Genomic DNA, 13,451 nt, shown 5'->3' on the forward strand with positions numbered 1-13,451 from the left:
AGATGGGACCCCATATGATGGTAGCACGGGATCACAAATCCTGAATATTAGTGATGATGGAGATTTGAGCCCAGATATGTGTTTGTCTTTTTTTTTCTTCCTTCCAGAATGTGAACACTGCCTATTAGACCAGTGGGTAAAATGTTGTGCTTTTGGTATATCTTAATTTTTGGGGGGGCTTTTTGTAAATAGTCATTATTGTGCCTTTTTTTTATATTTTTTTTATTCTTGTTTCCAAACTTGTAGGAATCTGGGCTTTGTGTGATAACCTTGTTCCATGTAACTGGAGTTCTGCCAAGGTTATATCATTTTGCACTTTATGGCTACAAAATGTAGGTGATCACCATCCATGAGACCTTCGCCTCACACTACACTGTGCCCTTCCTGCAGTAGCCATGACCCGAAACTTGTCCGCATTGCTATGGCTCCAGAAACGCAAGGCAGCAGGAACACTAAACCGCCAGTGATGACTCCATACCGGAGCAGCCCCCGTCTCTTTGTTCGCTCTTCTCCATCACAGTTGCTCCAGAAGTTCCTGCCTCTGTAGGCACCAGCCCATAGTACTAGAGGCATCATTATCACATATCCGGTAAATGCACAGTTCACAGCAGGTAAATTCATAGAAATAGAACATAAAATTGTTCATCTAACAGTACAATTCTATTAATCCAGCAACCTGTAGTCCATAGCTGTTCAGCAGGAGACTTGTTGGTGATTGTAGCATTGTACATGTTGGCATTTTATTCTTGGCTATTGTTCTAGAGTTTTGTTCTGTTTTATTTTTCTATGACCATCTGATAGTCCAGAACATTTGATGATCTGGAAAACAAAATGCCATATAAAAAAAAAAAAAGTTTACCCGACCCAAACGTTCCTACAACCAAAAGGTGCAGCCGATGAACATGCAAAACTTTCGTTCATCGGGTGAAACACTCGTTCCCGTAAATTATCATTTCTGGTCAGTAGACCATACTGTCTAACCATGACTGCGGCCCAGAAACAATGCGGCTGCATGAGGACAAGCGATCGATCATTCTCATACCATGGAGGTGATCACTGCCTGTAAATGCAGACCTTCACCCCCAATAATCGCTGCTCCTCTGAGCGTGTAAACCTGCCTTTACTATGGTGATGTAATGAATTTAGATCACAGCCCCTCACAACAACCCCCCCACTCACCTAAGAGCTAGAACATATAAATGTATCATTGACTCAGTAGGTGCTGGTTTGCAAATTGTGAAATTAAAATTATGGGTTATTTGTTACTAAATGCCTTAAAATCATCAACAGCAAAGAAAGGCGAACTTATGGCTGCAAAACCCGGCCCCCGCAGTACAAGTGAACTGAACATGAGAATTTAATTACACAGTTAATTAGAAGTGCAGGGGCCGGGTCGTGACGTCTACAATACAGATGTCATTCTGTAGACCCAATACATGAGCTTTGGAGAGGACATTACCGAATGCCATCTTTTTCTCTTCCATGTCAGTTTTTCAGGGAAACCTATATCAGTTCTTCAATAAAGAACCTGGCAAACAACATTCCTGATTTTAGCTTCCGGGGTGAAGGATCTACAATGAGATAACGGAGCTGATATTATGTCTCTGAATCCTGGTCAACGAGCTGCCGGATCTTCAAGAACTCCTCGTGGGCGGGCAGGAGGCCGCGTAAACAAGACAAGTCTGTGGAGTAAACCTTAATGTACATAAAAGTGCGTCAGTACAAGGAATTTCATGTCCCAGTTGCTTCTCATACTGGAGGGGAGGTCCCGTTTACACCACTGTTAAGCCATGATACTTGAATGAAGGAGACAAAATGGATGACATTAGATGGCGGCATGCAGAATACTTTCTTCTCACATACAAGAGACAAATGAGACTGGGTCAGATTTACCATTAGCCACAGAAGTCCCATGCCCATAGTTAGAAGACGGTGAGATGTCAATAGAAAATGACATAATGCACAATATACAGATTATGAAGCCCCACCCCCGCTTAAGATTTAAAAAGCTGCGTCTTCCACACAGACTGAACATTTCCACTATATTGTGTTCAGAAAGGCAACCAACCAAAGTTCTAGATAAAACCTGGTATTATTCAGCAGCTGCGATGTAGTCCTCGCATGTGCAAAGGGATAGGCCCTAACTGGAAATCTGGCCCTGCCAATCAAAATATGGATGGTCATTTATCTTTTACCAGTCAGAAACCAGTTCTCAAGAGACAAACAAATCAAAGCAGATTTGTGTACATGAAATATAACATTTTTAGTATCTATCTTCTGTGCTGGGAGATAATTGCATTATCATGAGGCTGCACCACTGAGATTCCAATGACAACACTTCCCAAAAACATTGATGTTCCCATATAAACTTGCAGTAGTCAGGCCCCGTAAGAGGTAGATGATGTTGTAGTTGGTGTTTTGCATCCACATAAATTCTCCATGACCAGAATGACACCTGACGGTCAGAACAGTAAGTGTCATCAGAATCTCGCAGTAGTGCAGCCTCAGGAACATATCTCGCCATTCACATATATGGTGTATGGACATGAGGGGCAGACAAGCTGTGGCATATCCTCCATAGGCGACTCCACAACAAAATCCATGGCAAATCCATATGGAACATGTGCAGATTTTACCAGGGAATTGTGGCAAAATCCTCCAGAGAAATACCACTGCATGAAATGTGCCCCATGCAGCAGATACGTCTCGATAGGTCATGAGTATCTCATCGGTGGACACTTAGGACCCCCACCCATCAGTTACTTGAGAAGGCACCTGTGTGGAGCCATGGCGTTCTCTCAGCTCACCAAGCACAGCGCCATCCACCATTGCATTCACTTCTCCGAGGCCGAGCTTAGCCTAGGCCATGCGACCGATGAATATGGCGTAGGAAAAGCAGAGAGAAGCCGCGGCACTCACAGAAGCAACAGTGTCTTCTTAAACAGCTAATCGGTGGGGGTCCTGGGTGTCAGACCCCCAACTATCAGATGCTGATGACCTATCCCGAGGTTTCAGAAAACCTCTTTAATGTTCTTCCAGAAATAAATGTAACTGGCATACATGGTGCCTCTTAAAAGGTAAAATGGCTCCGCAGTAAAGGCTCATGCACACGACCGTATGGCTTTTTCAGTGTTTTGCAGGCAGTTTTTAACGGATCCGTTTTTGATTCAGTAATTTTTCCTGTTCCGTATGGCCTATACATTAATTACATAGAAAAAATTTGGGCTGGGCATAACATTTCCAATAGATGGTTCCGCCGGAACGGATACGGAAGACATACGGAGTACATTCTGTATGTGTTCCGTTTTTGTTTTTTTTCAGACCCATTGATTTGAATAGGGCCACGGAACGTGATTTGCGGGCAATAGGACATGTTCTATCTTTGAACGGAACAGAAATACAGAAACGGAATGCACATGGAGACACTTCACTTTTTTTGCTGACACATTGAAATGATTGGTTCAGTATAAGTAACGCATACTGAACTAAAAAAGCCGCCAGTATACTGAACGCAAAAAACGTTCAGGTGCATGAACCCTAATAGGGGTTTCCCAATACTTAAAAAAATAATAATTGCCACAAAGCAGGGGACAGTATGAAAAAGAAAAAACCCTCGCTCACCTTTTAAATGTCCCACCACTCTGATCTCCGCTGGACCTGCAGCAGTCACATACTGTCCATCGCTCATGTGACCGCTGCAGCCAATCACTGGCCTTAGCAGTCATACACGATTGGCTGCAGCGGTCACGTTTAGGGATGAGCAAATAGACTTCGGATAAAACATCCAAAGTCGATTCGCATAAAACTTTGTTCTAATACTGTACAGAGCAGGAACTCGTACAGAATTAGAATGTATTGGCTCCGATGAGCCGAAGTTATTGCTTCACAAAGTCTTGCGAGACTTCACATAATAACTTCAGAATTTGTACTGTAAAAAGCTATTTCCCAAACTCGGAACCGAACCAGAGTTACAAATTAACAATAACTTTAGCTCATCGGAGCCAATAAATTCGAAAAACTGTACGGAGCTCCTGCTCTATACAGTATTAGGACGTTTTATGCGAATTGACTTTGGATGTTTCATCCAAAGTCGATTCGCTCATCCCGTGTCACGTTAACGATGGACGTGATAACACTATTGCGGGTCATATAAAAGTTGCATTTTTTTTCTTTATTTCCTACCACCTCCTGCTTGGTGAAAATTTAAAGAAAAAAAATGTAGAAAACCCTTTTAACCACCTCAGCCCCCAGTGCTTAAACACCCTGAAAGACCAGGCCACTTTTTACACTTCTGACCTACCCTACTTTCACCGTTTATTGCTCGGTCATGCAACTTACCACCCAAATGAATTTTACCTCCTTTTCTTCTCACTAATAGAGCTTTCATTTGGTGGTATTTCATTGCTGCTGACATTTTTACTTTTTTTGTTATTAATCGAAATTTAACGATTTTTTTTGCAAAAAATGACATTTTTCACTTTCAGTTGTAAAATTTTGCAAAAAAAACGACATCCATATATAAATTTTGCTCTAAATTTATTGTTCTACATGTTTTTGATAAAAAAAAAATGTTTGGGTAAAAAAAAAATGGTGTGGGTAAAAGTTATAGCGTTTACAAACTATGGTACAAAAATGTGAATTTCCGCTTTTTGAAGCAGCTCTGACTTTCTGAGCACCTGTCATGTTTCCTGAGGTTCTACAATGCCCAGACAGTACAAACACCCCACAAATGACCCCATTTCGGAAAGTACACACCCTAAGGTATTCGCTGATGGGCATAGTGAGTTCATAGAACTTTTTATTTTTTGTCACAAGTTAGTGGAAAATGATGATTTTTTCTTTTTTTTTTTCTTTTCTTACAAAGTCTCATATTCCACTAACTCGTGACAAAAAATAAAAAAACTTCTATGAACTCACTATGCCCATCACGAAATACCTTGGGGTCTCTTCTTTCCAAAATGGGGTCACTTGTGGGGTGGTTATACTGCCCTGGCATTCTAGGGGCCCAAATGTGTGGTAAGGAGTTTGAAATCAAATTCTGTAAAAAAATGACCTGTGAAATCCAAAAGGTGCTCTTTGGAATATGGGCCCCTTTGCCCACCTAGGCTGCAAAAAAGTGTCACATATCTGGTATCTCCGTACTCAGGAGAAGGTGGGGAATGTGTTTTGGGGTGTCTTTTTACATATACCCATGCTGGGTGAGAGAAATATCTTGGTCAAATGCCAACTTTGTATAAAAAAATGGGAAAAGTTGTCTTCTGTCAAGATATTTCTCTCACCCAGCATGGGTATATGTAAAATGACACCCCAAAACACATTCCCCAACTTCTCCTGAGTACGGAGATACCAGATGTGTGACACTTTTTTGCAGCCTAGGTGGGCAAAGGGGCCCATATTCCAAAGAGCACCTTTTGGATTTCACAGGTCATTTTTTACAGAATTTGATTTCAAACTCCTTACCACACATTTGGGCCCCTAGAATGCCAGGGCAGTATAACTACCCCACAAGTGACCCCATTTTGGAAAGAAGAGACCCCAAGGTATTCGCTGATGGGCATAGTGAGTTTATGGAAGTTTTTATTATTTGTCACAAGTTAGTGGAATATGAGACTTTGTATGAAAAAAATAAATAAAAAATCAGCATTTTCCACTAACTTGTGACAAAAAATAAAAAATTCTAGGAACTCGCCATGCCCCTCACGGAATACCTTGGGGTGTCTTCTTTCCAAAATGGGGTCACTTGTGGGGTAGTTATACTGCCCTGGCATTTTCCAGGGGCCCTAATGTGTGGTAAGTAGGTAAATGACCTGTGAAATCCTAAAGGTGCTCTTTGGAATATGGGCCCCTTTGCCCACCTAGGCTGCAAAAAAGTGTCACACATGTGTTATCGCCGTATTCAGGAGAAGTTGGGGAATGTGTTTTGGGGTGTCATTTTACATATACTATTGCTGGGTGAGAGAAATATCTTGACAGAAGACAACTTTTCCCATTTTTTTATACAAAGTTGGCATTTGACCAAGATATTTCTCTCACCCAGCATGGGTATATGTAAAATGACACCCCAAAACACATTCCCCAACTTCTCCTGAGTACGGCGATACCAGATGTGTGACACTTTTTTGCAGCCTAGATGCGCAAAGGTGCCCAAATTCCTTTTAGGAGGGCATTTTTAGACATTTGGATACCAGACTTCTTCTCACGCTTTGGGGCCCCTAGAATGCCAGGGCAGTATAAATACCCCACATGTGACCCCATTTTGGAAAGAAGACACCCCAAGGTATTCAATGAGGGGCATGGCGAGTTCATAGAAATTTTTTTTTTTTGGCACAAGTTAGCGGAAATTGATATTTTTAATTTTTTTCTCGCAAAGTCTCCCGTTCCGCTAACTTGTGACAAAAATTTCAATCTTTCATGGACTCAATATGCCCCTCACGGAATACCTGGGGGTGTCTTCTTTCCGAAATGGGGTCACATGTGGGGTATTTATACTGCCCTGGCATTCTAGGGGCCCTAAAGCGTGAGAAGAAGTCTGGAATATAAATGTCTAAAAAATTTTACGCATTTGGATTCCGTGAGGGGCATGGTGAGTTCATGTGAGATTTTATTTTTTGACACAAGTTAGTGGAATATGAGACTTTGTAAGAAAAAATAATAATAATTCCGCTAACTTGGGCCAAAAAAATGTCTGAATGGAGCCTAACAGAGGGGTGATCAATGACAGGGGGGGTGATCAATGACAGGGGGGGTGATCAATGACAGGGGGGGTGATCAGGGAGTCTATATGGGGTGATAACCACAGTCATTGATCACGCCCCTGTAAGGCTTCATTCAGACGTCCGGATGCGTTTTGCGGATCCGATCCATCTATCAGTGGATCCGTAAAAATCATGCGGACGTCTGAATGGAGCTTTACAGGGGGGTAATCAATGACAGGGGGGTGATCAGGGAGTCTATATGGGGTGATCACCACAGTCATTGATCACGCCCCTGTAAGGCTTCATTCAGACGTCCGGATGCGTTTTGCGGATCCGATCCATCTATCAGTGCATCCGTAAAAATCATGCGGACATCTGAATGGAGCTTTACAGGGGGGTGATCAGGGAGTCTATATGGGGTGATCACCACAGTCATTGATCACGCCCCTGTAAGGCTTCATTCAGACGTCCGGATGCGTTTTGCGGATCCGATCCATCTATCAGTGGATCCGTAAAAATCATGCGGACGTCTGAATTGAGCTTTACAGGGGGGTGATCAATGACAGGGGGGTAATCAATGACAGGGGGGTGATCAGGGAGTCTATATGGGGTGATCAGGGGCTAATAAGTGACGGGCGGGGGGGGGGGGGGGGGGGTGTAGTGTAGTGTAGTGGTGCTTGGTGCTACTTTACTGAGCTACCTGTGTCCTCTGGTGGTCGATCCAAACAAAGGGGACCACCAGAGGACCAGGTAGCAGGTATATTAGACGCTGTTATCAAAACAGCGTCTAATATACCCTGTTAGGGGTTAAAAAAAAACACATCTCCAGCCTGCCAGCGAACGATCGCCGCGGGCAGGCTGGAGATCAACTCTCTTACCTTCCGTTCCTGTGAGCGCGCGCGCCTGTGTGCGCGCGTTCACAGGAAATCTCGCGTCTCGCGAGAGGACGCGCCGGCGCGTCCAGGAGGAATGAATCAACCACCTCCAGGACGCGTCTGTGCGTACAGCGGTCCGGAGGTGGTTAAAGGGAATCGGTTACCAGGAACTGCCCTATGCAGCTGTTTGCATAGGCGCATAGCTGTGGTTCACCTGAATAAAACACTGTGTTGTAGATCTGAAGCTCCGTATTATTTATACTGATGACCTATCCTCAGGGTAGGTTATCAATATCAGATTAGCGAGGGGCTGATTCCCGGCCCCCATGTCGATCAGCTGTTTGAAGAGAACGCAGCTCTTATATGAGCACTAACTTCTCTTCATTGTTTACCTTCACGCCATCGACATTGCAGCGGTGAACACGCGCAATTACATTTGAGGATAGACCCTCAATATAAATGGATAACCCCTTTAATATGCAAATAAGGCATTTGGTGCAATGAGAGTACCACTGTTGCTCTTATTGCACCCTAGCAGCGGGGGGCTAGCCACAGAAAAAGAGCAGCTTGGGTGCAACAAGAGCAATAGTGACACCCTCATTGCACCTTATTTACATATTAACATATGGAAGTCTTTTCCTTAGAATGTTTTTCCATCATAGGAAGTTACATCACTATAATATGATGACATCACTTACTGATCAGCGGGGCTCTACCTGCTTGGACCCCAATGATCCTTCAACGCGTCAGACAACTTCAATACAACATCATTCACTCAGATGGGGATGCAATTCCCTCCACAACGGATGGCTGCACGAGTCGCTAAGAGCGGGTGCACACGTTGCGGATGCGAGACGGATTTAGGTGTGGATTCCAGGCCTCCTCCAATTCATGTAAAGTGTCCATTTGTAACCCCTTGTCGGGAAAATAAAATCTGCGAGAATAAGTAGCGTGCTCCAAATTCCACACAGAAAACCTGGCGGATTAGGCTAATCCTCGTGTGGCTCAGCGGCACAAACTGCACATCTGTGGCAGAAATCCAAATGTCTGCCTCTGGTTTCTCCAGTAAACTACGGGTCAGATTTGCCAGAGTCGAAAACAAAAAGAGACCATGTTAGTGTATGCTGTATGCCACAAATGTAGAAAAATCAACATGGATCGCACATCCACACATTATACATCGGTCTAACGCAGGGATGCTCAACCTGCGGCCCTCCAACCGCTCCAAAAGCTCATACACTATAAACATTTAGTGAAAGGGACACCTCTTAAAGGGAATGCGTCATCAGAAAGTGACCTATTGTTTTTTTATGTTATTTTTTAATTTGCCACTAAGGCCAATAATAATCACCACTTCTTGGTCTGCACAGATCAATTTACCGCAGTTACCTGCTTATCTGTCAATCTAATCCTGCCTGTAATGATATCACCTCTGTGTGCAGATAAGACAGGATCCACCATTCACAATAGGTGATTGTCATGTCTTATCTATTCCTTCCTTGTACAGTGACCTCTGCACAGGTCACAGAGCTCCTAGAGAACTCTCCCATAGAAGTCAGTGAGGTCCCCCTCCGGTCGTTGTCTATAGACCATGTGGATGCCATAAAGCGATTTTTTCAATGCTTCCTAAATGGTGTTAAGAAAAGCCCAGGCGAAATGGCCGCCCCCCATAACCATGTTCAGGAAATAGAATTTTAAAAAAATCTACAATCAGAAGATTAACAAAAAAAATAATGGAAAAGGATCATAGTGTAAGCTCTTGCGAGCAGGGCCCTCACTCCTAGTACTTCAGTTGTATATTAGCCAGTTACATCGTAATGTCTTTCGTTTGAAAGCGCTGCAGAATATGGTGGCTCTATGGAAATAAATATTATTTTATTAGGTCTGTCGCTGTCTGGTTTTAACTGGCAGATAAAAATTTGGGTGACATTTCCTTCAAATTCCACTAGGTGGCGGCAACAAATTTTCAAATCATATAAAAGGCAATGTCCTCAATTGAAACGTGATTCATCATTCGTAAACAAGTTGTTATTGTTGTAAGATCCTTGACCCAATCCACAATAAATTACTAGCGGCCGTCAGCATGCCAAGTTACCCACTTTAATCAGGCAAGGAATACAAAAAAATATGACTGACTAATGCAGAATCACTTTTAGCTTGTAAAAAAAAATCTGTAACACCAAATTTATTTTATTCTTGGTCTGAATAAAATAGATATCTGGCATGCAGACATCCACTCCTGATATGGTTCCCCGACTACAGGATGATAGATGTGGACTGCTCTGCATGGACTTTTGCACTACCTAGTACTATAGATATTCTTTGCTTCTGTCAATATGACCCACTCCTCAGTCATTGGAGAACGCCCAGTAGCAGCAGCAGTTGTGCGGTAGGGCAGGTAGACGGAGCCAGCTATTGTTCAGGTTCAGATCAGGTGTAGAGAACCCTTTTATCCCTGTAATGTGCCTCTATATAAAGTAAACCCTGCTGGATGTCGGCTGAGGTCACATCTCAGCTCCAAGCCTGTTTAATCACTGACTGATATTACTAATCCAGGACGATAACCTATCAGCCGTTTACTCAATCATATAATAATATCCGGAGACTAAAGGGACGCCGCCGTCTGAAAGTCAAAAATCTCTCATTTTAAAGCATGAGAACCAGAACACACATTCCCACCACTAAAAGGACTTGGAAAGTCCAGTCCCACGATTACGAGTGCCCTATATTACACAGGTCCGGCTGTGATCGATGCCGATATAGGACAGGTCCTGAAATGATAGAGTAAACTGGGTGTCCCACGAAAAATATTCTGCATCGGAATACTTTTGTGATTGCATGCAATTAAAATTGTAATTTTTATCTATATAGCGCCACCTGGTGTTAGCGCTTTTTCTAAATTCTCTGTTCTGCTCACATGCTCAGTTCCATCCCTTCAACTGCCAGCAGCTGTAGCAGAAAGTGCATGCCCTCTAAGCTGCCGGCTGGAAATAAATATAGCAGAACAATGAACGTGAAGATCTCCGGGTCCATGCGAGGTCCAGGGCTGGTTCTAAGTTTGTTAGAAAGAGACTGTCATGTACTATAGGACATTACTTATGGAATAAACCCCTTTAAGACTCTGTTCACAACTGTTATCAAGGTTTCCATCATAAACAGAAGCCAGACCTGTCACACAATGGAGTCCGTTGACTTATAATAGGCCTAGTTGGGTTCTGCCACCACCTCTCGCCTGCCATTTTAATGGGGAAAACCAATGCTGCATGCATCGCCAATCTTCCAGCCAAAATGACGGAGGCTTCTGGCTGAGCTTTCAGATGTGGGCATAGCCTAGGAGACCCAGTGGAAGAGGCGAATAGGTTGTCGGTAGGTGTGTGGGTACACCTTGCCATGTCCAGACAAGTATGTCAGATGTTGATTGCCTGGATGAGGAACCATACGCATTATTTGCACACTCTATGGTGCCATTACTTGGGCAATGAATGACATGTGCACAACATATGCCACCGTTATGTGCGCAGTGTAGGGCCCTGTTATTTGTATACTACATGACATTATTTGGCAGAACTTTACGCCGTATGCCACAGTTGTTTGGAACTATGATTTGAGCATAGTTTGGTCTCTTTGCTGTAGTTGCACGTCATGGACCACATTAAAAATAAAAAAAATTTGAGCAATACTACGTCATGGGCGTTACGACTGGTACTATTATATGGCAGTGTCTAGTGCCTGTCTGACACTGGTATTTTTGCACAGTAAAAACCAAAGATGTGTGCCCCCCAGGTATAATCTGATGGAAAAATGAATCAAGTCAGAAAAGGAAGCAATATGGATACTAACAATACATTAGTAAGTGCACTGCATTACCTTCCTCTACATAATAAATGGCATTTGCTGAAGTGAGACGACCCCGTTAAGTGTTGCAATCAAGATAGACAACCTAGAAGCCGGGACTACACTGGGCGACTCACTGCAAAATTGTTTGGAAATTTTGCTGTAGTTCCAAAGTCTCTACAGGTCACCAACATTACACCGTACCTGGCTGAACGTCACTGACCGCTTCAACACAACTGGAGAGGATATGGCCGTGTACACCTAACGGAAGTGGGAGCTGCTTTTCCCACCTATGAGGAAGGGTGACATTTAGGTATGGAGTATAGGTAAGTGTTGTTTTCATGGGTAGGTTTTTTGCCCGAAACGAGCGTCCACCGACGATATGGCGAGTCATTGGACATTCGTGTACCATTTACACAGAGCAATCATGTTGACACGCAGCAATGATTTGGGCCAATGAACATTAATAGGAACTCCAGATCGTTGGCCCTCAGGCTCATCATCATCATCATCCTGTCTGGTCTGTCCATTGATTGTCCTGTTTAATGAACCTTGCAGTATTGAAGTACCACAGTGCTGGGAATTTGGGAAATAAACGATGGTGGTAGTAATCCATTAATGAGGATTGATCGGTGCAGAAGCGAGCTTATCCACAGCATGGTTGAGGCTTTACATCACCGGAGATGACACATGGAATGACTGGAGCAATTAAAGGGCTGTAAATCCCAGCTTAAGTTCACAATCCCTATAAAAGGCTGATGAAGGAAAGAAGTGCCTGTTCTTGTAAAGACAGGGCATCCAATAAAATGCTTCTTTAGACAGTAAAGAAATATAAAAACAACAGACTGGTTCTCCGGCAGTTAAAGGGAAGTTCTACTTTTGATCACACCAATCCCCACCACTTTCCAAACTAAAAGCAGTGCATAGTGGGGGCTCAGATGAACATTATACAGATCATTTCACTCTTCCCTCATCTCACTTTTTTTTTGTCTGTGTCCCCTGAAGGCTCTGTCCTGGGACCCCTCCTCTTCTCCATCTCTACTTTTGGGTCCCATGACTTTCAGTACTACATTTTTGATCAGTTGGGTCTCCGTGCCGAGACCCCCCCCACGATCACTAAAACGACGAGACCCAACGTAGAGCACGCCCTCTACTCACTGGTAGGAGATGGGCTCAATAGAAGCAAGGAAGACCTCGCTATGTGAGCGCTTCTCTCCCCTCCTTCTAGCGATCGGCGGGGGGCTCACTGCTGTAAACCTCTGACATGTCACTATGACATATGAAAACTATTTTTCAAAGTTCAGTGACACTTTAACGTTCCCCCAGTCTTACAAATCTGCTGCCACAGAATAACTTTAGAAGAGAGAATATCAGATAAGGGGGCAATGCTAAAACTGAAGATAATGGGGACTCAAAGTATTGGCAGTGCCTAAACAAACTCCATAAAATCTTAAAGAGAAAAACGTGCTATTCACCCTTCCTCATATTTAAAAAAATAAATAAAAGTTTGTTCTGTCTCACAAATCAAGTGCAACTGCAAAAGATAAAGTTTCTCCATTCTGGAAATAGGAGCCTGTCTCAAATGTGGGACTTAGGCCTCATGCACACGACCGTTTTATTCCGTGTCCGTTGTGCCGTTTTTCGTGATGTTCTGCGGACCCATTGACTTTCAATGGGTCCGTTGAAAACCCTGCTAATGCACCGTTTGCCATACGCATCCGTGGTTCCAGTCCGTCAAAAAAATATAACCTGTCCTATTATTTTCGTGGAAAACGGTTTGCGGACCCATTCAAGTCAATGGGACCGCAAAAAAACACGGAGGCACACAAGATTGTCATCCGCGTCCGTTTTTTTCCTATGATTTATGGCAAACCTGTCTTAGACTTTTTTTTTTACTTTCCTTTATGTCTAGTGGTCCTCCAAAAATCAAGGAAGACACACGGAAACAAAAACAGATCACGTAACAACGGAACCCCATTTTGCAGAACGGAACATAACAATGGTCGTCTGCATGAGGCCTTAGGCTTTGTTCACATCACTGTTCAGC

At 43.3% G+C, this 13,451-nt stretch overlaps 1 protein-coding gene across 1 annotated transcript in view; it reads right to left on the reverse strand.

Moving 5' to 3' along the window:
* Nucleotides 1-347: 347 nt before the first annotated feature.
* The window catches only part of CXADR (CXADR Ig-like cell adhesion molecule), a 56,924-nt gene continuing 43,820 nt past the window's right edge, over nucleotides 348-13,451 (reverse strand). Inside the window, exon 8 of the mRNA XM_040423222.1 lies at nucleotides 348-1,796. Within this exon, the coding sequence (XP_040279156.1) occupies nucleotides 1,773-1,796 (24 nt within the window). The 3' untranslated portion in view covers nucleotides 348-1,772. The remainder of the gene's footprint in view (nucleotides 1,797-13,451) is intronic.

The sequence above is a fragment of the Bufo bufo genome, chromosome 3 (assembly GCF_905171765.1).
Source record: "Bufo bufo chromosome 3, aBufBuf1.1, whole genome shotgun sequence".
Taxonomy (NCBI): Eukaryota; Metazoa; Chordata; class Amphibia; order Anura; family Bufonidae; genus Bufo; species Bufo bufo.